We start from the raw sequence: 26,589 nt of genomic DNA, 5'->3' as shown, positions 1-26,589 counted from the left end.
GTCTGTGTTGTTAGGATGTCAGCTCTTCCCTTCATCTAAAAGCCACTTCGAGGTTGCTTTCAAAGTAGTGGCAACAAGTACTGGACTCCACTCAGCACAAACCTCACACCATCTCCTGACACTGCAATGTGATCCTTCGGGGCTTTTTTTTCTTTCTTTCTTTCTTTCTTTAGAAAGAGTCTCGCTCTGTCACCAGGCTAGAGTGCAGTGGTGCTGTCACAGCTTACTACAACCTGTAACTCTTCGGCTCAAGCAGTCCTCCTGTCTTGGCATCCCAAAGTGTTACTGGAAAGGGGTCCCAATCCAGACCCCAAGAAAAGGTTCCTGGATCTCATGCAAGAAATAATTTGGTGCAAGTCCATAGAGTAAAAAAAATGACTATTCCATAGACAGAGCAGCAGTATGGCTACTTGACTGAGTAAACCTATAGTTATTTCTTGATCCATATGCTAAACAAAGGGTAGATTATTCATGAGTATTCCAGGAAAGGGGCAGAGATTTCCCCAGAACTGACAGCCCCTCCCCTTTTTAGACTATATAGGGTAACTTCCATACATTGCCATGGCATTTGTAAACTATCATGGCACCAGTGGGAGTATCTTTTAGCATGCCAGTGCATTACAATGAGAGTATCATGAGCAGTGAGGATGACCAGAGGTTACATTCAGGGCCATCTTGGTTTTGGTGGCTTTTGACTGGCTTTTTTTCTTTTTTCTTTTCTTTTTTTTTTGAGACGGAGTCTCGCTCTGTCGCCCAGGCTGGAGTGCAGTGGCATGATTTCGGCTCACTGCAAGCTCCACCTCCCAGGTTCACGCCTTCCTCCTGCCTCAGCCTCCCGAGTAGCTGGGACCACAAGCGCCTGCCACCACGCTGGCTAATTTTTTTGTATTTTTAGTAGAGATGGGGTTTCACCGTGTTAGCTAGATGGTCTTGATCTCCTGACTTCATGATCCGCCTGCCTCGGCCTCCCAAAGTCCTGGGTCACAGGCGTGAGCCACTGCGCCCAGCCCAAACTTTTTTTTTTTAATTAGCTTGGCACAGTGGCCTCAGCTATTCAGGAGGCTGAGGCAGGAGAAGTACTGGAGCCCAGGAGGTAGACAGAGGGAGACCCTGTATAAAAACAACAACAACAACAACAAACTACATTGCCACCCCAGAAAAGCTTTTAATCAAGAACAAGTCGTATTGAACCTGATATTTGAAAAGCATTTTATGGCTGATGATGTCATCTTGGACTGTAGTAAGGACCCTGGGATGGTTTTCCCACATGGGCGGTCTTGACCTCTCTATTAAGTCTGTGTTGTTAGGATGTCAGCTCTTCCCTTCATCTAAAAGCCACTTCGAGGTTGCTTTCAAAGTAGTGGCAACAAGTACTGGACTCCACTCAGCACAAACCTCACACCATCTCCTGACACTGCAATGTGATCCTTCGGGGCTTTTTTTTCTTTCTTTCTTTCTTTCTTTAGAAAGAGTCTCGCTCTGTCACCCAGGCTAGAGTGCAGTGGTGCTGTCACAGCTTACTACAACCTGTAACTCTTCGGCTCAAGCAGTCCTCCTGTCTTGGCATCCCAAAGTGTTACTGGAAAGGGGTCCCAATCCAGACCCCAAGAAAAGGTTCCTGGATCTCATGCAAGAAATAATTTGGTGCAAGTCCATAGAGTAAAAAAAATGACTATTCCATAGACAGAGCAGCAGTATGGGCTACTTGACTGAGTAAACCTATAGTTATTTCTTGATCCATATGCTAAACAAAGGGTAGATTATTCATGAGTATTCCAGGAAAGGGGCAGAGATTTCCCCAGAACTGACAGCCCCTCCCCTTTTTAGACTATATAGGGTAACTTCCATACATTGCCATGGCATTTGTAAACTATCATGGCACCAGTGGGAGTATCTTTTAGCATGCCAGTGCATTACAATGAGAGTATCATGAGCAGTGAGGATGACCAGAGGTTACATTCAGGGCCATCTTGGTTTTGGTGGCTTTTGACTGGCTTTTTTTCTTTTTTCTTTTCTTTTTTTTTTGAGACGGAGTCTCGCTCTGTCGCCCAGGCTGGAGTGCAGTGGCCGGATCTCAGCTCACTGCAAGCTCCGCCTCCTGGGTTTACGCCATTCTCCTGCCTCAGCCTCCCGAGTAGCTGGGACTACAGGCGCCCGCCACCTCACCCGGCTAGTTTTTTGTATTTTTTTTAGTAGAGACGGGGTTTCACTGTGTTAGCCAGGATGGTCTGGATCTCCTGACCTCGTGATTCGCCCGTCTCGGCTTCCCAAAGTGCTGGGATTACAGGCTTGATTTTTTTTTTTTTTTTGAGACCGAGTTTCGTTCGTATCACCCAGGCTGGAGTGCACTGGCGTGATCTCGGCTCACTGCAACCTCCGCCTCCTGGGTTCAAGTGATTCTCCCACCTCAGCCTCTAGAGTAGCTGAAACTACAGGTGCCCGCCACCATGCCCAGCTAATGTTTGCATTTTTAGTAGAGACGGGGTTTCATACATGAGCCACCACACCCAGCCTTGGCTGGCTTCTTTTTAACTGTATCCTGTTTTATCTACAGGGTCTCTGTGACCTGTATCTTGTGCCATCCGCCTAGCTCATACTGTGACTAAGAATGCCTAACCTCCTGGGAAGACAGCCCAGTAGGTCCCAGCCTTATTTTACCCAGCCCCTATTCAAGATGCAGTTGCTGTGGTTCAAACACCTCTGATGAAAGTGCTAAGATGAGCCACTGCACCTGGCCTCAACAGCCTCTTGATTGGTCTCCCTGACTTCTGTTTTTCCTCACCTCTCAGTGAGCCTATCCTGGTATATTGTTTTTTTTTTTTTTTTTTTTTTTTTTTTTTTTTTGAGACGGAGTCTCGCTCTGTCGCCCAGGCTGGAGTGCAGTGGCCGGATCTCAGCTCACTGCAAGCTCCGCCTCCCGGGTTTACGCCATTCTCTCGCCTCAGCCTCCTGAGTAGCTGGGACTACAGGCGCCCGCCATCTCGCCCGGCTAATTTTTTTGTATTTTTTTAGTAGAGACGGGGTTTCACCGTGTTAGCCAGGATGGTCTCGATCTCCTGACCTCGTGATCCGCCCGTCTCGGCCTCCCAAAGTGCTGGGATTACAGGCTTGAGCCACCGCGCCCGGCCATATCCTGGTATATTGTAAACCAAAAACAAAATTCTAAGCTCCCAGCCATCTGAATGGAACCCTTCTCTCAGCCAAGGGCATTCCAAAGTTAACCTGAAAAACTAGTTCTGGCCATGATGGGAAGTGGGGAATCAGATGTAACTCATTATACCCTCCTCTTTTTGGAATTCAGACCCAGCTGACCACTATTAACATCAACACACAGATCTTAAGACTGATATTAATAGAACAAACTCTTACAGTCTGATAAGAAACATTTACAATCTGTTCTCGCTGAAGCCTGGAGGCTTCATTTGCATTGTAAAATATTGGACTTCACAACCCCTTATTGTTTTTGTTTTTTTGAGATGGAATCTCCCTCTGTCACCCAGACTGGAGTACAGTGGCATTGATCTCAGCTCACTGCAGCTACCGCCTCCCAGGTTCAAGCAATTCTCCTGCCTCAGCCTCCCAAGTAGCTGGGATTACAGGTACACGCCACCAGACGTGGCTAACTTTTTTTTTTTTTTTTTTTTGGTAGAGACAGGGTTTCACCATGTTGACCAGGCTGGTCTCGAACTCCTGACCTCAAGTGATCTGCCTGCCTTGGCCTCCCAAAGTGCTGGGATTACAGGCGTGAGCCACTGTGACCTGCCCACAAACCCACACATTCCTTTCTATTGATTCCAGGTCTTTTGATAATAACCAGCTGCCAATTAGAAAAATCTGTGAATCTCAGGCTGGCGCAGTGGCTCAAGGCTGTAAGCCCAGCACTTTGGGAGGCCGAGACGGGCGGATCACGAGGTCAGGAGATCCAGACCATCCTGGCTAACACAGTGAAACCCCGTCTCTACTAAAAAAATACAAAAAACTAGCCGGGCGACGAGGCGGGCGCCTGTAGTCCCAGCTACTCGGGAGGCTGAGACAGGAGAATGGTGTGAACCCGGGAGGCGGAGCTTGCAGTGAGCTGAGAGCCGACCACCACTGCACTCCAGCCTGGGCGGCAGAGCAAGACTCCGTCTCAAAAAAAAAAAAAAAAAAAAAAATCTGTGAATCTGCCAATTCTGTGGTCTGGAAGCCCCACGCCACCTACAGTTGTCTCTTCTTCCAGTACTGAACCAATGTACATCTTACATGTATTGATTGATGTCTTATATCTCCCTAAATGTATAAACTCAAGTTATAGCCTGTCCACCTTAGGTATATGTCATCCAGACCTCCTGAGGCTGTATTACAGGCATGTCCTTAACCTTGGCAAAATAAATGTCTAAGTTGATTGAGACTTGTCTCAGATACATTTTGGTTTACTCTAATGACATGCTGTCATTAGAGAGACTTTTCCAAAACACAAAACTTATCATGTCTTTCTGATTAAATGTCACTTTACTGACCCTTTAACAAATTTACTTGTATTTAAATATTTTGTATTTAATTTTTCAGAGACAAGGTCTCCTTCTGTCTCCCAGCCTGGAGCACAGGGGTGCAGTCATGGCTCACTGCAGCCTCCTGGGCTCAAGCCTTCCTCCTACCCAGGCCTCCCGAGTAACTGGACCTACAGGCATAAGCCACTGTGCTCACCCACTTAGGACCTTTTTGTTGTTGTTGTTATTGTTGTTGTTTTTTGAGATGGAGTCTTGCTGTCACCCAGTCTGGAGTCCAATGACGTGATCTCCGCTCACTGTAATCTCTCCCTCCCGGGTTCAAGCGATTCTCCCGTCTCAGCCTCCAGAATAGCTGGGATTACCAGCGCCTGCCACCATGCCTGGATAATTTTTTTTTTTTTCCTGTGACACGGAGTCTCGCTGGGTCGCCCAGGCTGCAGTGCAGTGGTGTGATCTCAGCTCACTGCAACCTCCACCTCCTGGGTTCACGCCATTCTCCTGCCTCAGCCTCCCGAGTAGCTGGGACCACAGGCACCCGCCACCACGCCCAGCTAATTTTTTGTATTTTTAGTAGAGACGGGGTTTCACTGTGTCAGTCATGATGGTCTCAATTTCCTGACCTCGTGATCCACCCACCTGGGCCTCCCAAAGTGCTGGGATTATAGGCGTGAGCCACCGCTCCCAGCCAATTTTTGTATTTTTAGTAGAGATGAGGTTTCACCATGTTGGCCAGACTCGTCTTGAACTCCAGACCTCAGGTGATCGGCCCAACTTGGCCTCCCAAAGTGTTGAGATTACAGGCATGAGCCACTGCGCCCAGCCATTCAGGGCCATTTGATGAAGAACTTGGCTGTGGACCATAGTTTTTTTTGTTTTTTTTTTTTTAATCCTTTTACCATGTTCGAAATATGGTTGGGGGCGGTGGGGGGTGTAAGCATTCAATTAGGCAATAAGCCAGTGATCTCTGGGGAGGACCACAGCTTCCTATAAAACTCGCTGCTGAGCTTGTACCCAACACAGGGTTAACGAAGTGCTTCAGAGCTTTGTAGTAATTCCACTCTATTCCTCAGAGAGCCAGGGGATTTGTGTTTCCGTGTCTGTCTTGCATTGGAGCAGAGTGGAAGCAACAGAAAATCTGGGAGCAAAGGCACCTGGCTTTGGTCTTAGCCCAGGACCAGGTCCAGGACCGCGGCCAGGCTTGTGACTGACTGGATTTCAGGAACCACACTGGGGATTAACAGATGACACAAAAGCAGGCGTTTGTTCTGTGCAGGAGCACGAGGGGAGAAGAAAAGGCACACACACAATACCTTTAAGGGTAAGCAAGCTTTATCCCACGTAAATGGCAATGCAGATATTATAATAAGCAAATTAATAAGCAGATTGATATAAGCAAATTGCAATAGGAAGAGCAGAAGGAAAAAGACATATATATATTTACACTCACCAGACTATGGAGGATTCACCTCCAGACTGGGAAGCAAGAGCCTGAGCTCCAGAGCCGGCCACTTGTCAGTGCACAGACGAGAAGAGGTCTCATGAAGCTTTGGGTGGTCTGGGACCCGAGCTCTTTTTGTAACATGTTGTCTGACATGAGGCCCAGTCAGGAGGGCCCTTCGTGGCTGGGCTCAAGTAACACAAAAAGGTCAACTTGTTTTTGTGATTGTTTTTCAATAACTAACGTATAGGAATAGAGATTTCTGCGAAACAGCGCTGGATGAACGCCTCAAGGGGCTCCCACAACTTGTTCCGGGACTTGGTGACCATTGTGTCCATGTCAGTTCAAATTTAAATATTTAATTTTTCCTCCTCAGTGTTCAACTTTTATGGGCATCTTATTTTACACAAATGTTAACACAGACAACAGCCACGACTTTGGTCCACGGAAACGTTCTATCGCCGCCCAGACTTTATGCAAAGGGACACAGCGTGAAAAGCGAGGCCAGCAGTCCCCGACGGCGCCACGCCCACTAACCCCGCCCTCGCTACTGGCGCCTTTCGGTCCGGCCTTGCTATTGGCTCCTTTCCGGGAGCCGTCGGTTGCCTTGGAGACCGAGGCGATGGCAACCAGGAGAAGCCAAACTTGGTCCCCTGTCTCGCGGCGTGCCTGCGCGCGGTGCTCATGGCGCTCTACGATCTCTTCTCTCACCCGGTGGAGCGCAGCTACCGCGCGGGGCTCTGCTCCAAAGCCGCGCTGTTCCTGCTGGTGGCCGCTGCGCTCACGTACATCCCGCCGCTGCTGGTGGCCTTCCGGAGCCACGGTGAGCCTGCCCCAGCTGCTGTGTCACGCGACTCCCTGGGCGCGCTCGGCCGGAGCCGGCCTCCCTGACGGCCTCCCCACCGCCCTCTTTAATTCAGGGTTTTGGCTGAAGAGGAGCAGCTACGAGGAGCAGCCGACCGTGCGCTTCCAACACCAGGTGCTGCTCGTGGCCCTGCTGGGACCCGAGAGCGGCGGGTTCCTCGCTTGGAGCACGTTCCCCGCTTTCAATCGGCTGCAGGGGGATCGCCTGCGCGTCCCGCTCGTTTCGGTGCGTGGTTCCCGCCTGGGCCTGGGGCAAAGCGGGCGGTGGGGTGGGGATGGGGACGGGAATGAGGATGTGAGGCGAGCGGTCCCGGCCCTGGGGAACTCAGCTTGGATCCTAAGGACTCGCGAACCCGCAAAGGTGGCATTTCATCTCCTGGGACCTAGGGAACCGATTTTCTGTTTCATTTTGCTTCTCCCAGACGTCCCCGACCCCCAGAAAGTTAGCCACGCTGCCAGCATATGCGCCCTGATACAGAGTCCAGAGGTGTGGAGGCAGCCTGCGTCTGCCCCCGTCACACCCGCGGGCCTGGCCTGATGGAGGGTGTTTGTGAAAGTCCATTTAGGAGCCTTGAAGGCCGCGCGCTGTTATTGTAGGTGACCCCATTCTGTCGCGGCGTTTCTGCATCACACCACTGTAGGAGCGGAAAGGGCGGCATTTTTATGGAGACCTGACCCCTGGAAACCAAGGCGCTGATTGGTTAAGCGGCCCTCCCAGAACGCGCTATGGCCGAGTCACGCCTCCCTGGGCTTGTCCCATTGGAGACTGCGCCATCCTGAAGCTGTCGGGATGAAATTGAAGCATGTTACTGTCTGTAATTTATTTATTTATTTTTAAATTTTTCATCAGTAGAGTGCTGAGAGGAATCTGTAATTTAGTATTTGCTTTGAGATAAGCGAATGCTTCCTTTATAGTCACTCCTTTTCACTCATTTTCTGAAAACGTTTTCCTTTAGAAGTATGACACGGTTTTCCTTCTTTCAAAGTTGAATCTCTTCAGACATTTCAAAGATGATTGCCCTACAAGCCAACCTTGTATAGCTGAGGAAAAAGAAAATCAGACTTGTTCCCAGCAACTAAATAAAATTGTTTTTAAAAATCCGATTGGGCCGGGCGCGGTGGCTCACGCCTGTAATCCCAGCACTTTGGGAGGCCGAGGCAGGCGGATCACGAGGTCAGGAGATCGAAACCATCCTGGCTAACACGGTGAAACCCCGTCTCTACTAAAAATACAAAAAATTACCAGGCGTGGTGGCGGGCACCTGTAGTCCCAGCTACTCAGGAGGCTGAGGCAGGAGAATGGTGTGAACCCGGGAGGCAGAGCTTGCAGTGAGCCAAGATCGCGCTAGTGCACTCCAGCCTGGGCGATAGAGCGAGACTCTGTCTCAAAAAAAAAAATAAAAAATAGAAATAATTTTTTAAAATCCAATTGGTCATATAAATAACTGCAAAAAAACATAGTAATAGGTTGGCGCAAAAATAATTGCGGCTCTTGCCATTAAAAGTAGTGGCAAAAAAACCGTAATTACTTTTGCAACAACCTAATATGATTCAGGTTACTTTTCTCCTATTACTTTACGAATGTTTTTATGTTCTGATTACAAAAGTGCATGCTCATTCTAAAATAATATAGAGTTACAGGTAGATATAATGACCAAAATTGAAGGCCCAGTTTTGTATATGTATCAATACTTATTAATCAGCCATATTCTTTTTGAGGTTTGCTTTGACTTTTTCACTATTGGGGACATTTCTTTTTTTCTTTCTTTTTCTTCTTCTTCTTCTTCTTTTTTTTTTTTTTTTGAGACGGAGTCTTGCTTTGTTGCCCAGGCTGGAGTGCAGTGCTGCAATCTCTGCTCACTGCAACCTCCACCTCCTGGGTTCAAGCAATTCTCGTGCCTTAGCCTCCCGAGTAGCTGGGATTACAGGCTGATTTTTGGATTTTTAGTAGAGAAGGGGTTTCACCATGTTGGCCAGGCTGGTCTCAAACTCCTTACCTCAGGTGATCCACCCGCCTTGGTCTCTCAAAGTGCTGGCATCACAGGTGTCAGCCACCGTGCCTGGCCTAGGGACATTATTTCCGTGAACAAGGTTTTGACTAAATCTTATGCCTTTAAACATCAGATTGTGAGGAATTGGAATAGCAGCTCTTTGATGAAATTAGGTAAGTACATAGAAAACTAAGCAAATAATTATTAACTGCAGGGAAATGAAAAGTAAGGAAAACTGAGAACTGAAAACTTATGAGAGTTGTGAATAGGATTTACATAGTCTTAATTATATGAACACTGAGTGTTGACTAAAAAGAGATTTTAACTCTGTTGGGGGTAATGAGAAAGGTATTGAGAATGTGATAGGGGATGGTGGGAGGAGTTGGGGGAGAGAAGAAGCTAAATCATCTTTCCTTGTGGGAACTCAATAGAGAATGCCTAAAACTGAGAAATTGAGAATTTTCAATGCAAATGTTATCTCAAGACCTGGAGATACATTTCTAAATGATCAAGTAAGTGAGATAAAAATATTTGCAGCCAGATATGATAGCTCACACCTGTAATCCTAGCACTTTGGAAGGCCAAGGCAGGAGGATTGCTTGAGCCTGGGAGTTCAAGGCCAGTGTGGGCAACATAGCAAGACCCCGTATTTCAAAGAAATAAAAAATAGGCCCGGCGTGGTGGCTCACGCCTATAATCCCAGCACTTTGGGAGGCTGAGGAGGGCGGATCACGAGGTCAGGAGATTGAGACCATCCTGACTAACACTGTGAAATCCCGTCTCTAGTAAAATACAAAAAAAAAAAAAATTAGCTGGGTGTGGTGGCGGACGCCTGTAGTCCCAGCTACTCGGGAGGCTGAGGCAGGAGAATGGCGTGAGCTCAGGAGGCAAAGCTTGCAATGAGCCGAGATCACACCACTGTACTCCAGCCTGGCAACGGAGCAAGACTCCGCCTCAAAAAAAATAATAATAAATTAATTAATTAAATAAAAAAGAAACCGAGAAGTGGTACAATTTTGCTCTAGCTTTTTTTTTTTTTTTTTTTTTGAAACAGAATTTCACTGTGTCAACCAGGCTGGAATGCAGTAGCACAATCTCAGCTCACTGCAACATCTGCCTTCTGGGTTCAAGCGATCCTCTCGCCTCAGCTTCCCAAGTAGCTGGGACTGCAGGCATGCACCACCACTCCTGGCTAATGTTTTTGTGTTTTTAGTGGAAACAGGGTTTCACCATGTTGGCCAGGCTGGTCTAGAACTTCTGAACTCTGGTAATACACTTGCCTCAGCCTTTCGAAGAACTGGGATTACAGGTGTGAGCCACTGTTCCTAGCCTGCCCTAGCTTTGAAGTGAACAGAGTCTGGACTGGAACTCAGTATTTCTTATGCTGTATCTTAAAATCTTAGCCCTTATTGCAACAAACTACTTTTATTTTCTAACTTTGTACATAGAGCCAGACTGGCGTCAGCCTATCCAGGAAACTGTCCAGAAAGCAAAGGAAACAGTGGTTCTGGTTAAGGTTGGACCAAGTGCTGGGAGGTGGCTTTGCAGTGGCTAATTGGGGGAAATACTGAAGTCACAGCCTTGCTTCTGCTTTGGTCAGCTCATCTTGGACAGTGTCTCTAAGCTCCCTATATGTTTAATGCTTTGGAAGTCTAGTTTTTGTTGTTTTTAACGAGAGAAGAAAAAAGCAGAGTGACTTTTTCCCCTCAAGGAAGCTGACATAGCTCTAGAAGGCATGTGTGGACCCAGAGAATGCAGGGACTGAAGCTTATAGAAGGATTCTGGAGGATGAGTGGAGAGTACCATGTTTCTAAGACATCTCTGAAATCAGTGTCTTCCTGTCTGTGGTTAACTGTTGGCAAAGAGGCAGGTGTGACATAGTTCTCATTGCTTACACCTATGCCAACATCAAACCATGCAGAAGGGGCATCATTTCTGTGTAAGAGGTGGGTGTTAGAAAAATAAAAATGCACTTAAAAAGAAGGGGCATCAGCGACCTCAGAGAAAACCCCAGTAGAACTAGTAGAGAAAACACTAGTAGAACATTATTTTAACCCCTGAATTGAGTGGAGAGCAAGTAAGAGAAAGTTCGAGAGGCTTTTAAAAACAGGAATGCTCTGCATAATTTCAGAGTCTGCTTAAGGGGCCAAACTAATGACTTTTAGTTTCTTTTATGGTTTGTTTGTTTGTTTGTTTGTTTGTTTTGTTTTGAGACAGGGTCTCACTCTGTTGCCCAGACTGGAGTGCAGTGGCACGTTCTTGGCTCACTGCAGCTTCTGCCTCCCAGGTTCAAGAGATTCTCCTTCCTCAGCCTCCCAAGGAGCTGGGATTACAGGCTCCTGCCACCACACCCGGCTCATTTTTGTATTTTTAGTAGAAACGAGGTTTTACCATGCTGGCCAGGCTGGTCTCAAACTCCTGAGCTCAAGTGATCGGCCTGCCTCGGCCTCCCAAAGTGCTGGGACTACAGGCATGAGCCACCGTGCCCTGCTGAATTTTTGTTTTTTGTTTTTTGTTGTTGTTTTACTGCTGTATCACCAACATGTTTGATGGCACAAAGGACAAAGTTGCATAGAAAAGTATGGATATTGTTGACTGAGTTAAAGTGTTATTCAAAAGGACGAGGATGTAAAGAAGTTTTAGGAATCCCTGAATCAATTTATTTTGCTAGTATTTTTCTTTCTTTCTTTCTTTCTTTCTTTCTTTCTTTTTTTTTGAGATGAAGTCTCGCTCTGTTACCCAGGCTGGTGTGTAGTGGCGCCATCTTGGCTCGCTGCAACATCTCCCCCTCCTGGGTTCAAGCGATTCTCCTGCATCAGCCTCCTGAGTAGCTGGGATTACAGGCAGGCACCACCACGCCCAGCTGATTTTTCTATTTTTAGTAGCGATGGGGTTTCACCATGTTGGCCAGGATGGTCTCGATCTCCTGACCTCATGATCCGCCCACCTCAGCCTCCCAAAATGCTGGGATTACAGGCGTGAGCCACCACCCCGACCTGTTTTGCTTATATTTTTCTAAGTAAATAAACATGATTTCTGCTGTAAATATGTCTAAATCTAAAATTTCTTTTAGTAACTTTTTAAAAAGTAAATGATTAGAAAAGTGTCATAGTTTAATTGGAAGTATTTTTCTTTTCTCAGTGGTATATAAAATAATGGTTCATTTTATAATTAATGGTCTCTTAGATTGATTGAAATACAAGGCTGAACACCATGGCTCATGCCTATAATCTCAGCACTTTGGGAGGCTAGCCACTTCAGCTCAGGAGTTCCAGACCGCCTAGGCAACATAGTGAGGCCCTACTACAAAAAATTTAAAAATTAGCCAGGGGTAGTGGTGCATGCCTATAGTCCCAGCTACTCAGAAGGCTGAGGTGGGAGGATCACTTGAGCCTAAGAGGTCAAGGCTGCAATGAGCTGTGATCGTGCCACTGCACTCCAGCCTTTTTTGACCCTGTATCAAAAAAAAAAAGGAAAAAAAAAATAGAGAAAAAAAGAAGAAATACAGGTAGACAGGTGGAAAGGAACCATGAAGTAGCAGTTTCTGCTTTGCTAGAGACACAAAACTGGTACCAAAGAGTATTTTTAGCATAAAAGGAAAGGAGCACCCAGTGATGACAAACGTGGTGAAATCAACACTGGTATAAACTAGGAAATTAACCTTTATTAAAAGAATATGGGCCATGCGCAGTGGCTCATGCCTGTAATCCCAGCACTTTGGGAGGCTGAGGTGGGTAGATCACCTGAGGTAGGGAGTTCTAGACCAGCCTGGCCAACATGGTGAAACCCTGTCTCTACTAAAAACACAGAAATTAGCCAGGTTGTGATGTGTGATGGCGGGTTCCTGTAATCCCAGCTATTCGGGAGGCCGAGGCACGAGAATTGATTGAACCCAGGAGGTGGAGATTGCAGTGAGCTGAGATCACACTACCCGTACTCCAGCCTGGGCGACAGAGCCAGACTGCATCTCAAAAAAAAAAGAAAAGAAGAAGAATATGACTTGAGTGAATGAACCGTACGCAAACAAAACAGAAACCAAACAAAATTCCAACAAACGATCAGATGCTGTAGAATTCCAGACAGGGAAAAAAGTCACACATCAGAATACTCTGGAAACAATGGCACTTAAATTTCTGGCAATTCCTGCAGTCAGGTGGTGTGCTGGTTATGAGGTATTGTCTCAGCTCCAAACCTACCCTCCTATGCTCAGCTTCCAGGTTCCTGCTGAGATGCTGGAAATCACCTTCTTCCCCTGCAGCTCCCTGTTAGGTTCTGCCAGTAGGAGGCATGATGAGCCTTGTTCTGGGAGTGCAAAAAAAAAAAGAAGAAGAAGAAGAAGCCAGTCGCCACTGCCAGGGTGAAGCACCACTGCTGGGATGACACAAACAGGGATAACCAGCAAATAGGAAGGAGCAAGACGCCTTTCCTCCAGCCTTCCAGGTTCCCTCTAGTGTGTCCTTCCTCCAAGCTCAGAGGTCCTGGCCCCATCTGGGCAACGGTCCCTTATTGAGGTCTGAGGCTCAGCTCTTTGAGTCCTCTTCCCTGAACCTCTAAGTTCTATCAACCCCACCTGCTTCCCCTTCTTCTCTAGTCCTAGGCGTGAGAACTGTTCCCTGCAGCTATCTCTGTGTTGCCGGGATATCCCCTTTTTGCGTCTTCAGTCCTCTAATACCTATGGGACTAGTTATTTCCTATGTTAAATTCCCTCTGGCCAGGCACGGTGGCTCATGCCTGTAATCCCAGCACTTTGGGAGGCTGAGACGTGCGGATCGCCCAAGGTCAGGAATTCGAGAACAGCCTGGCCAAGATGGTGAAACCCCGTCTCTACTAAAAATGCAAAAAGTAGCTGTGCATGGTAGCACACACCTGTAATCCCAGCTCCTCGGGAAGCTGAGGCAGGAGAATCACTTGAAACTGGGAGGCGGAGGTTGCAGTGAGCGGAGATTGTGCCATTGCACTCCAGCCTGGGCGACAGAGTGAGACTTTGTCTCAAAAAAAAAAAAAAAAGATTCCCTGTGACTCTGCTCAGTACATGAGTGTGGATTTCCTGTGTATCTGCAAAGGGTTATCCTCCTTTAACCATGAGAATCTTTTCAATTAGAGTTCTTATGAGCTATTGTAGAAGATCCCTGAATCAAGAGTCAGCAAACCAAGGTCCTAGTCCCAGTTCTGTCACTGGGTTTCATAACCTCACCCTCAATTTATCTATCCATGTACAGGGCATGAGAGTACCCACCTCTCTCCTGGGATATGCAGAGGAATCACGTGGGACAATGAATAGATATGAAAATCGTTCCAATGCCTGCATATACCTTGTAGATATAAGGTCGTGCTGTGATGTGTGAATTCTCTTGGCTAAGCACCAGTTAGAGGTTAGAGACCTAGAGTTTTTGTTAAAGAATTAGTAGCCTTTGAATGCCTACCTTTGTTAGCTATTGCATATATGTTAAACTTACTTTCAACTAAATGGAATTAAATAATTTATTTCTTCAGTGGTCCAAGCGATAACAGAGGAGCACAGCCAAACTTCGCCAGCCCCAGGAGGGTGAGAGTCTAGCCTGGTGACAGGTCATTTGTGGGAGACACATCCTTTCCATGGAAACTTCTCTCCCCCATCTCTCCACCCTACTCTCCTTCTCACCCACTCTGCCAGGTGCACTGGCCCCATGGGCACCCAGAGCACATGCACCTGGTTAGCCTGGATCCCTCCTCTCTGAGATGTTCCTGCACCCCATCACCTCACTTCCTTCAGGACTCCAACAAGTCAGGTCATCCTGAATATTTAAAAATTTCTGTTAAATTCTTTTTGCTGCTGTTGTTGTTTGTTTGAGATGAGTCTTGCTCTGTCACCCAGGCTGGAGTGCAGTGGCACAATCTCGGCTCACTGCAACCTCCACCTTCTGGGTTCAAGCGATTCTCCTGCCTCAGCCTCCCGAGTAGTTGGGATTACTGGTGCACACCACCATGCCTGGCTAATTTTTGTATTTTTAGTAGAGACAGGGTATCACCATGTTGCCCAGGCTGCTCCCAAACTCCTGAGCCCGAGCAGTCTGCCCGCCTGGGCCTCCCAAAGTGCTGGGATTATAGGCATGAGCCACCACCCCTGGCCAATTTCTGTTAAATTTTACCTTCATTATTCTCTAATTTTAGCTTGCTTCATTTCTGTCAGTGGCACTTGTCACTATTTTCTACATTCTCTGTTGGGAGTGTATGCCCCGTTAGGATGAGGACTTTGTCTATTTTGTTTGCCATTATGTTCTCATTATCTGAAATAGTGCCGGGTGTGTACTAGGTTCCAAAAAGTACATAACAGATCATTGAGTGAATTTAACAAGTAGACACTATTGATGATGCTATGCCAAATACGTCCTCCCTGAACTTGGAGTGGAATGATGTGCACAGGCAAGTATACAGACATAGATGCCTGGTGCTGCCGTTTTGCAGGAAGATTTGTCCAACCTGCCATCTTCATTTTGGATTTTTTAATAATGCTGGACATTTTGGTCCTAAAGAGGACCAGATTTAAAGTCACCTGATCTCAAATCCCGTCTTCACCATTACTTGCCCTAACCTCCCTTGATTTTCTCATCTATGTAATGGGAAAATACTTGTTCTGCCTGCCTGGGGCTTTATATTTATTGTGAAGATCAAAGGAAATGAGTTTTTCCACCTCCCACAGTGTGTTGGAGTCTGGATTCTTCTGGCAGTTCTCTCCTGGCCACTATCCTCTGATGCTAGTTGAGAAATGTGATCTTTGCTTCCTGTCCAACCCTAAAGATCTAGAAGGTGTGGATCCATCACAGAGAGTTACACATTTTCTACCCAGATCCCAATTGAAGAAAATCCACAGGAAGACAAGGCAGGCTCTTTTTTTTTTTTTTTTTTTTTGAGACAGAGTCTCGCTCTGCCCCTAGGCTGGAGTGCAGTGGCCAGATCTCAGCTCACTACAAGCTCCGCCTCCCGGGTTCACGCCATTCTCCTGCCTCAGCCTCCAGAGTAGCTGGGACTACAGGCGCCCGCCACCTCGCCCGGCTAGTTTTTTTGTATTTTTAGTAGAGACGGGGTTTCACCGTGTTAGCCAGGATGGTTTCGATCTCCTGACCTCGTAATTCGCCCGTCTCGGCCTCCCAAAGTGCTGGGATTACAGGCTTGAGCCACCGCGCCCGGCCGGCAGGCTCTTTTATTTATTTTTTATTTTATTTTTTTTTTGAGATGGAGTCTCGCTGTGTCACCAGGCTGGAGTGCAGTGGCATGATCTTGGCTCACTGCAACCTCCAACTCCCTGGTTCAAGCAATTCTCCTGCCTCAGCCTCGTGAGTAGCTAGGATTACAGGCATGTGCCACCACTCCCAGCTAATTTTTGTGTTTTTAATAGAGATGGGGTTTCACCATGTTGGCCAGGCTGGTCTTGATCTCCTGACCTCATGATCCGCAAGGCAGACTCTTTTCATCCTACCTGTAATGACTAGTCCATCATTACCTCAGAAACTTGATCATCAGCCCTGGTAGCAGATATCCCTCCCCAAAGCTGATGAAACAGGGCAGAGAGGAAGTATCCAAAAGAAAAGGGAGGGAGGTTTCTCTAAAACAAGACCTAAGAGAAGGACATTATTGTTTAGAGAGAAATAAATAATTGAAAGTTTCTGAAAATTGAGATTTCTTCATTTCAAATGACTTTATTAGCCTGAAAAAGCACACACACACAAAAACTCTTCCTTACATAATAGTAATGGTGGGAATCGAAGTGAATCCATAGGTGGTGGATCCAGGTGGGAATGCTGCTACACGATAGTAGAATCGTTCTGGGAATCTACAGTGGGAAAGGATCAGTTGTAGCAAAAAGATTCAGAGTTGTGCAGAGAGACTATGTCAGCAGTGATCACTTTTCAGTAACCATCCTTTCCTGATCGTCATTTTAGCATTAGTATTTGGCAAGACTGTGGATGGCGGGAGTGGAAACCATTTTTTTTTTTTTTGACGGAGTCTCACTCTATCGCCAGACTGGAGTGCAGTGGCACGATCTTGGTTCACTGTAAACTCCGCCTCCCGAGTTCACACCATTATCCTGCCTCAGCCTCCCGATGGTCTCGATCTCCTGACCTCATGATCCGCCCACCTCAGCCTCCCAAAGTGCTAGAATTAGAGGCTTGAGCCACTGCACCCAGTCACCAATTTTTTTTCACTGCCTACATATGCTTCATAAGCTGTATTTTTGTCTTTTTTCCTCTACAGATCTCTTGTCTTCTTTCCTTTCATGCCCATAATTTATCAAATAGATAACAGTTTTAATGCTTTGCTTATCTGACATAGCTTCCTTTTTCATTTCATTGATTGCTACTAAAAGATGCACAAGGCTTTCAAGTCCTGACATGAATGATAAGATGAGATCTAACATCAAGAATCTGAAGCAAAGACACTTGTGGTTTCAGAATCTATAAATAGAGTTTGGTAAGGCCAGGCACGGTGGCTTATGCCTGTAATCCTAGCACTTTGGGAGCCAGAGGTGGGCGGATCACTCCAGGTCAGGAGTTTGAGATCAGCCTGGTCAACATGGTGAAACCCCGTCTCTACTAAAAATATAAAAATTAGCTGGGCATGGTGGTGGGTGCTTGTAATCCCAGCTACCTGGGAGGCTGAGACAGAATTGCTTGACCCTAGGAGGTGAAGGTTGTAGTGAGCCATGATTGCGTCACTGCACTCCAGCCTGGTTGATAGAGCGAGACTCCAGCTTAGGAAAAAAAAAAAGATAGAGCTTGGTGATTTTCTGTTGAGTTTGAGTTTGTTGGGGAGTGCATAATGATTAGGATTAGGTGTTTTTCTATTTTAACAAGTTGACTTCTAGATACATAGAAGACGATTCTGATGTGCTACTTAAAATTTCCATACAAATTCAGGCATGTGTATAAAAAAGAAAAAATGACAGTGCAAAATAAACAAGATCAAATGAGACAACTGAAAGACACAAATGCTATCCAGATGTTTTTTGTTACCGCCCATGTATTTTGGCCAGTGAACATTTGAAAGACTCGGATATGAAGTTCAGGGGCCATGCACTTTGTGTCTCTCCCCAGTATTAATGCACTTACATTTGTCTGTTTTCCTCTTTCTTTTTTTTTTTTTTTTTTGAGATGGAGTCTCGCTCTGTCACCCAGGCTGGAGTGCAGTGGCCGGATCTCAGCTCACTGCAAGCTCCGCCTCCCGGGTTCATGCCATTCTCCTGCCTCAGCCTCCCGAGTAGCTGGGACTACAGGCGCCCCCCACCTCGCCCGGCTAGTTTTTTATATTTTTAGTAGAGACGGGGTTTCACTGTGTTAGCCAGGATGGTCTCGATCTCCTGACCTTGTGATCCGCCCGTCTCGGCCGCCCAAAGTGCTGGGATTACAGGCTTGAGCCACCGCGCCCAGCCTGTTTTCCTCTTTCTTTTGGTGGGGGAGAGAATGCCTGTTGTGTACAGCAGGACAGTGGGTCATTGTGTATGTATAGAAGTGATGTGGATTCCTCCCAGACTCATTAGTGACCAGGGCTGCTGCCCTGTTTGGGTTTCCTAGACTAGAGAAGAAGACAGGAACCAGGATGGGAAGATGGACATGTTACATTTTAAGCTGGAGCTTCCCCTGCAGTCCATGGAGCACGTTCTTGGTGTGCAACTCATCCTGACTTTCTCGTATCAATTACACGTGAGTCAGTCCACTGGGAGGCCGTCCTCTCCCTTGTGTCTTTTTAACAGACCAGAGCCCTTCTTCTGATTTCTAGAAGACCCACAGTGTAGCAGGCCCTCTTCCCCATGTAGCTCGGGATTTAACTTAGGCCAATGGAATGGTTTTCACTAAAGTCATATTAACTGATATGGGCTGTTAAGAGCTCAGAAGGTTCTAGGCAGTGTTTCCTGCATGGCTACGCTAGGTATGTGAGGGCCCCTTAGGTTTCAGCCAAGACAGGTGACTCTTAGCACCCAGAGCCCTTCAGATCTGATGGCGGTTGGTACTGTTGGTCCTTCTAATGATTTCAGAGGATGGTGACCCTCGTGATGCAGAGCATGGCGTTTCTCCAGTCCTCCTTTCCTGTCCCGGGATCCCAATTATATGTGAACGGAGACCTGAGGCTGCAGCAGAAGCAGCCACTGAGCTGTGGTGGCCTAGATGCCCGATACAACGTAAGGACGCTTCTCATTGTCCAGCTCCTTTGTTTCTGTGTGTTACTGTTCATCGAGTTCTTTGAAGAGGGTAATGAAAGGTAGAAATGTCAGGCCAGGCGCAGTGGCTCATCCCTGTAATCCCAGCACTTTGGGAGGCGGAGGCAGGCAGATGGATCATTTGAGGTCAGGAGTTCAAGACCAGTATGGCCAACATGATGAAACCCTGTCTCTACTAAAAATATAAAAAATTAACCAGGCGTGTGGTACGTGCCTGTAATTCTAGCTACTTGGGAGACTGAGGTAGAATTGCTTGAACCCAGGAGGTGGAAGTTACTGTGAGCCGAGATCTCGCCACTGCACTCCAGCCTGGGCGACAGAACAAGACTCTGTCTCAAAAAAAAGAGAAAAGAAAAGAAAAATAGAAATATCATTTCTCTGTGGGTGGCACCAAAAAGGGTCTCTGCAGAATTCTTGCCATGAATTTTTTCAAACTACAGAGAAGGTACACGCATAGTTACACCTAGAAGGGAAGAGAAACAAAATCTGTGTTTGTCAAAGAACTAAATTGCTTATTGCTTTTAGGTCCGTGTGGGCACACACACACACATTCTGTCTTCCATACACACACTTGTCACACACAGGATGTACTCCGAGGGGTACTGTAAAGTGATGATGTAAAATGTTCATGTAAAGTATTTCAGAAATATTACTAGCCATAGTTTACTGAACCCATAAGACATGCCACCCCTGAGTGCAGGGGTTTACCTGTATTATCTCTTTTAATCGTCACAGCAACCTCTGAGCTGCCTGCCCGTCCTTTCCCAGCGTTCCAGCCACTTGTCCCATCGCTGCCCCCCTTGCTCACTTCCAGCCACCCTGGCCTTTTTACTGTTCCCTGAAACCAAGAAGCAGCTGCCACCTCAGGGCTTTTGCCATTTCCTCTGCCAGGCATCCATGTGGCTTATCGGACCACACCATTCAGGTCCCTGTTCAGATATCCCCAAACGCAGTCCTTCCTTGGCCTGCATCTACAGTAACAGCCCCTCCCTCCACCATCCCTCAGCCAGACTCTCCCTCCTGCCACCTGGCCTACTCAGGATATGTGTTTGTGTGTTTATTTGCTGTCTCCCTCAGCTTTGACAGCAGTGGCATCTCAAATACTATCACGTCCGTGCCTAGCACACTGCCTGGCACATGGTAAGCTCACAGATACTTGTTTAAAGAATGAAGTCATTTTGCAGAAGACGTAACTGGGGCTTACAGTGATTAATTTTCCCAAAGACTCGAAGCTTGAAAGTATAACAGAGCCAGAAACTTTCTGTGTCCAGAACTCATTCATCTTATCACTCATTTCTCACTTTCCTTTTATCACAATGGTGACCATAGAAGTCGAGCTGAGGTACTTTAGAAAATGAAAAAGGAATGTTACTGGTTATTACAGCCATAAACCAGTACTTGTAGCTATATAGGGGATTTTACTGTTGCTCTGGCAATAATCAATGTAAGTGATAAAGAAGAAGAAGGTGCGGCCGGGCGCGGTGGCTCAAGCCTGTAATCCCAGCACTTTGGGAGGCCGAGACGGGCGGATCACGAGGTCAGGAGATTGAGACCATCCTGGCTAACACAGTGAAACCCCGTCTCTACTAAAAATACAAAAAAAAAAAAAAAACTAGCCGGGCGAGGTGGGGGGCGCCTGTAGTCCCAGCTACTCGGGAGGCTGAGGCAGGAGAATGGCATAAACCCGGGAGGCGGAGCTTGCAGTGAGCTGAGATCCGGCCACTGCACTCCAGCCTGGGCGACAGAGCGAGACTCCGTCTCAACAAAAAAAAAAAAAAAAAAAAAAAAGAAGAGGAAGGTGCAACATATGAAATGAATGTGGCACTTTTTGTTTGAATGTCTATATATCAGATTACAGTAACAGCAGTCTATTATTTTCTCCTTTAAGGGAAAAATGCACACGCTTGTGGTTTGCATTTTATCTATTTCTATGTTTAAAAGTGATAAAGAACTTAGCACCCAGAGAAGACCAAGAAAATGACAAAGAAGTTGGAAGTGTGGTTTATTTTTTTCGTTTTTGTGTAGGGGTTTTTATTTTTATTTTATTTTTATTTTTGAGACAGAATCTTGCTCTGTCACCCAGGCTAGAGTGCAGTGGCATGATCTTGGCTCACTGCAACCTCCGTCTCCCAGACAGGCTTAAGAGATCCTCTGATTTCAGCCTCCTGAATAGCTCGGATTACAGACATATACCACCACGCCTGGCTACTTTTTGTCTTCTTTTTAGTAGCGATGGGGTTTCGCCACTTTGGCCAGGCTGGTCTCCAGCTCCTGGTCTCAAGTGATCCATCTGCCTGGGCTTCCCAAAGTGTTGGGATTAGAGGCATGAGCCTCCATGCCTGGCTTTTTTTTTTTTTTTTTTTGAGAGAGATGAGGTCTTGCTCTGTTTCCTAAACTGGAGTGTAGTGAGTGGCATGATCATCATTGACTACAGCCTTGAACTCGTGGCCTCAAGTGGTCCTCCTGCCTCAGCCTCCCAAGTCAGTGGGATTGTAGGCATGAGCCACCACACCTGGAGAAAATATGGTCTATTAAAATAATTTAAGGAATTCTTTCTCCCACTGAGATAGAGAGGGGTATTTTTAAAATAGCTTTAAAACCTATGAAACATGGACACTGACCCCTTATTCCCATCCACAGAAAGAAAGACTGAGGGTAAACGGGCTTAAATTGTTGCAAGAGAGTTTATTCATCTTTGAAGAGAAGATTATTGATACTGCAGTAGGCCACCAAGAACGAGAGGGTGCTCTGTGGGACCAGCCTGGGTGGGCAGAAGGGTAGAAGAAAGAGAGGAGGAGTCTCCCAGGTGCTTACACCGCATCCTCCTCCTGCGTCCCAGATATCTGTGATCAACGGGACCAGCCCCTTTGCCTATGACTACGACCTCACCCATATTGTTGCTGCCTACCAGGAAAGGAACGGTGAGTCACAGGTAGAGCTCATTCAGCCGCTGCTCAGGACTTTCAAGGTTAGTGGGGGCAACAGAGACAAGCAGAATTGGAACCCTTGTGATAAAAATGTGAAAACCTGTGAATGCTCAACGATGGGAGCAAATGTGCTGTCCAGGATTTGTCCTTTTCGTCCTCATCTTCAGACCTGGGACCGCCCCCACCCCTCCAGCATCCCATGGTCCAGAAGGTTAGTGATAGTTAAATGCCATCATTTTCCTACCAGTGGCTTGATGAGTTTCCCTTTTAAAAAATGTAAGCCTAATTGAGTTGTTCCCCATACCACACCTATAACAGATGCCAAAGACAGATTGCTGTTCATGCAAAGCAGAGGACATGGGTGACTCTCCCCACATTAGCAGTCCTGCAGCAGAACAGGAGTGCCCCTGCTTCCTGCCAGAAGGCACAGTGTGCTCATTCCTTACAGAGCTCTAGGCCAGGGCATGTGTTAACTCAGCTCGTTTGGCTGGTCAATGACTGAGGTTTTCTGTAAAGGCATCTACAGTGTTACTTGGCAACCAGACATCATGGAGACTATACACAGACATCTCACAAGGGGGACGACTGCAAATCCAGTATTGCTTACTGCTTTTGTGTCATATACTAGTGGCATTATTGCAATAATAGAGGGAATTTTAAAACAAAACTAGAAAACAGTGCCCTACAAATCAACTATTTTTTTATTCCTTTCATTCTTTACCCTTCTGCGCATCTTTTTATACAGCTATTGTAGAAACACATTGGGATTCAGGTTATTTTTATTTATTTAAACTTGGGATATAAATACTTCCCCACACAGCTACAAAGCTGTGATATTACTTTTAGTGGCAGTATAGTATTCTTTCAGTTAGCCATTCAGCACATGTAGAAGAAACTTTCTAAGTTTTTTATGTAGTTTTTTATGTATTTCAACAAAAGCATTTTGACTTATTTTAGCAAATAATGTGTGATCAACTTTGCACATGCAATTTCTCTTTCCTTCTGAATGATTTCTTTCGGTTCTGAAGCACACGATAATTTCCAGGAATCAAATAATCTTTATAGCCTTCAACTGCCAGGGTCAAACAGCCATTGTGGTTAATGGTTAATTATTTGCATTGCAGTTACCACCATCCTGAATGATCCCAACCCCATCTGGCTGGTGGACAGAGCCGCAGATGCTCCATTTGTGATTAATGCTATCATCCGATACCCTGTGGAAGTTATTTCATATCCTTTCTGTTAAAGAGTCCATGGTAAGACTGGGTATGGTGGCTCCTGCCTATAATTTCAGCACTTTGGGAGGCCAAGGTGGGAGGATCGTTGGAGCCCAGGAGTTTACAACCAGCCTGGCCAAGATAGTGAGATCCTGTCTCTACCCCAAAAAAGAAAAAAAAAAAAAAATAGCCAGGCATAGTGGTGTGCACGTGTAGTCCCAGCTACTTGGGAGGCCGAGGCAGGAGGATTGCTTGAGCCCAGGAGTTCAAAGTTGCAGTGAGCAACGATTGTGCCACTGTACTCCAGCCTCAGTGACAGAGTGAGACCCTGCCTCTTAAACAACAATTACAAAAACAAAAAACAAAAATGGCAGCTCAGTTTTCAAACAGGAATGATTCCTCAGTTGTCTCAAGTAGTAACAGATGTGGGAAGTTTTCTCTTGGAAATCACGACAGTTATAGCCTCATGAAAATGGCTATGTCTTTGACATTTTAGGCTACATGATTCAAAAAATGACTGTATGTCTGCTATTCATACAGGAACAAATAATTCATTTCTTGGTCCTATTTGTTTCCAAGCAATTCTTCTAGGTAAGAATCATCCATTTGTATATCGTAGTAATCATATATTATCCTTTTTATGCTAAGGTTATGTGAAACATTCTTGCCAGTCCCTGTCTGACCTAAACTTTGGTTTAATTTTGACTTAGGTCTACTAATAGGAAATGAAACCAACACGAACACTGCAGAGAAGCAAACAAAAGAGAAGGCATTTTAACCAGGTCCTTAGGAATTACAATTCCAGAGACACAAACCTAGGAAGCAGCTAAATTGTGTTCCATACAGGTGCAACTAGGCAGGGGCTAATAAGGGTATTGTAAATTTACACAACTGGAAGATTTTAGAAGAGTCTCTGATGGATGATGGCTGGTTAACAGCTCAGGATGTCTCTAGTCTGTGATCAATGTAGTTTGGCATAATTGTCTGTTTAGGAGGTTGGTCATCAAGCTTAGTATATAAATAGTTCAAATCAAATGTGGCTGGTTTTACCATTTGGCCAAGTTCAACAGGTCACCTTCCATCTGGGTGTGTACGTGACAGAGGTCCTGCCTCCTTTCTAGATACCTCTGCCGCAGCCAGTTCCGTCTTGGATTTTCTCTTCATACTTAACACCATGTGGCCCTCCATTCCTTAACTGTCCATACTTATCAGCCAGGATTCTGGGAGATGGTAAAGTTCGCCTGGGTGCAGTATGTCAGCATCCTGCTTATCTTCCTCTGGGTGTTTGAAAGAATCAAGATCTTCGTGTTTCAGAATCAGGTGGTGACCACCATCCCTGTGACAGCGACGCCCCGGGGAGAAATGTGTAAGGAGCACTTATCCTAGGAAGGCCGTTTTTGAAGACTCGGCAGGACCATGGCTGTCTCATTGTCATCTCCTGGGAACATCTTAGGACCTTTTGAAAGAGCCCAGAGGACACATGCGGGCTTGTGTGCTTTTCCCCTCAGAAACAACAGTTCTTTCCAGTTTTGCTCTACACAAGTTCCCCATCTTCAGAGATCCTGCAGAATCACCAAGGACTAGTTTGTGGAAAGGTCTGAGGTTTCCCTGAGGCTATAATTAGCTTTTTGGGTTTTCTTCCTTGCCTTAGAGTTGAATTTTGGGAGAAAATTGCAGTCAGTTCATACATCTTGGAAAGAGTCCCATCTCTGGTCAAGCAGAGACTTTTCCTCTGCTGAACTGAGAAACACACTGTGCATTTCTTCCTTCTACTGTGAGCCACTCTTACTCTTTTCAGGGTTCTCTTGTGACAAACATGCCAATCACTAGCACTTTGCACCCCTGGGCATCTCCATTTCCCATTCAGAGCTTTGATTTCCAGAGCTGAGGCCTTTAACTGGAGACCTGGAGGGGCAGGGCCCAAGGGCAAGGGCCGCATTAGCACAGGCATGAGGGAGGGCTGCTGAAGGCGACTTGGACTGTCCACCTGCTCCAGCCCAACAGTCAGTCCTCTGTTATCAGCTCAGCTGAGCAGCCCTGGATCCCTGCCAAACTGTGGCTGGCTCTTCGCCCTATTTTTCCCTCTGTCTGTGCCCCTGATGGCAGACTGAAGTCAGAGGCGCTGTTTCATTCCCAGCCCCCTCAGCAGCACTGAGGGAAGAAAGGATTGTCACAACAGGTTCTTTCTGGCCCTTACCCAACAGCCTGGGCCTTTGGCCCTCCTCCTCCTTGACAGTCCTCCCCCTTCCTACAAAGGACAGGGGCAACAGGAGTTGGTGTTGGGATTGGCTCCCACTGCCTGACAACCACAAGTTTATTTGGAGGGCTAGTGGGAAGCCCAGCGGCTGGCCTTTCCCTTGACTAAGGAACACAGTGCCCATCAGAGTAGGGCAGGCAGCTTTGGGAAGGACACAAGAAGCAGTGAGGGAGTAAAGAGGATGCTGGCCTGGGCAGGCCAGTCCAGCCTGGCCACTAGCAGAATGCCAAGCAGTTCAGTGGATTACCCTTGTGGCTAAGCAAGTGTCTGCAAGAGCAGAGATGGCTGGAAGGGGCCTCTGCACACAGAAGACGGCTTGTTCAGCCCATTCATCTCCTGAGGACGCGTGCAGTCTCCTCCAAGGACAGACGGAGCTGCTTTCTGATCCCAAGCAGGTCATTACCACTGGGAGGACATGGCCCCTGTGATCCATACTTCATGCCCACTCAGAAACACACCCCTCAGTGTGTGCCTCAGTTTACCTTGGAGATGAGTTCTCATTTTTAGTGCTCCTTTAGGCTGACTAAACACAATTTTGGAAACAAAGCTATTTTGAAGTATTGAAGCAGAGGAATTCCCTAACACTGTCCTCTTTGTCTTTTTTTTAATATTCAGGCTGTTTTATATGCCTAAATTTTTTTCTTAAGATCTAAATGAAAAATAGTTTCTTGTTTAAATCCCCATAAGGCAATGAGATATGGAAAGATGACAAGATAATGTATAAACATTGGTTTGCATTTTATTAAATTATTCTAATGCAAATCTTGTATAAAGAACCCATGATGTTTTGTACCTTTCTAATTAAAATGTTCAAAATGAGGCCGAGCATGACAGTTCATCCCTGTAATCTCAACGCTTTGAGAAGCCAAGGCGGGAGGATCACTTGAGCCCAGGAGCTTGAGGCTGCAGTGTGCTGTGATCACACCACTGCACTCCAGCCTGGGTGACAGACTGAGACCCTGTCTCTTAAAAAAAAAAAAAAAAGTCAAAATGGAAGATCGCATGTACCTTTTTCAAGAGAAAGGGTTTGGAATGGGGAAGAATAAGGAGGGCAAAGGTTGCACACACCTGTTTTCATTACTCATCTGCGTCCATGCTTTAACAAGGCTTTGCCAAAAGACCTTGGAACTTCCATTGAGTCTTTGATGAAAGTCTCCTAGTTCTTCCCCAAGTAGATGAGTTTTCAGTGGAATTCACATGCCATGTGAAATCT

At 46.3% G+C, this 26,589-nt stretch overlaps 1 protein-coding gene across 2 annotated transcripts; it reads left to right on the top strand.

The window, feature by feature from the left end:
* Positions 1–5,437: 5,437 nt before the first annotated feature.
* LOC117088063 (transmembrane protein 231) lies at positions 5,438–26,372 on the top strand. 2 transcript variants are annotated; one of them, XM_033219049.1, is made up of 7 exons: positions 6,482–6,751; positions 6,849–7,018; positions 18,332–18,460; positions 18,793–18,936; positions 21,815–21,896; positions 23,027–23,132; positions 24,325–26,372. In XM_033219049.1, exons 1-7 carry the CDS (start codon positions 6,613–6,615, stop codon positions 24,503–24,505), a joined length of 951 nt encoding a protein of 316 aa, XP_033074940.1. In that variant the 5' UTR covers positions 6,482–6,612; the 3' UTR covers positions 24,506–26,372. The 2 variants fall into 2 exon arrangements, with proteins under 2 accessions (XP_033074939.1, XP_033074940.1); XM_033219048.1 differs by having other exon boundaries at positions 5,438–7,018.
* Positions 26,373–26,589: the final 217 nt, after the last annotated feature.

The sequence above is a fragment of the Trachypithecus francoisi genome, unplaced genomic scaffold (assembly GCF_009764315.1).
Source record: "Trachypithecus francoisi isolate TF-2019V2 unplaced genomic scaffold, Tfra_2.0 Lachesis_group10, whole genome shotgun sequence".
Lineage (NCBI taxonomy): Eukaryota > Metazoa > Chordata > Mammalia > Primates > Cercopithecidae > Trachypithecus > Trachypithecus francoisi.
This window is presented reverse-complemented; position numbering and strand designations above follow the sequence as displayed.

Bases quoted from the DNA above. Each gene is read 5' to 3' on its own strand.
- LOC117088063 (XM_033219048.1), top strand. From the start codon at position 6,317: ATGGGCATCTTATTTTACACAAATGTTAACACAGACAACAGCCACGAC. The intron at 18,937-21,814 runs GTAAGGACGCTT...CCTGCGTCCCAG, and splicing joins GCCTAGATGCCCGATACAAC to ATATCTGTGATCAACGGGAC. The intron at 21,897-23,026 runs GTGAGTCACAGG...TTTGCATTGCAG, and splicing joins TGCCTACCAGGAAAGGAACG to TTACCACCATCCTGAATGAT.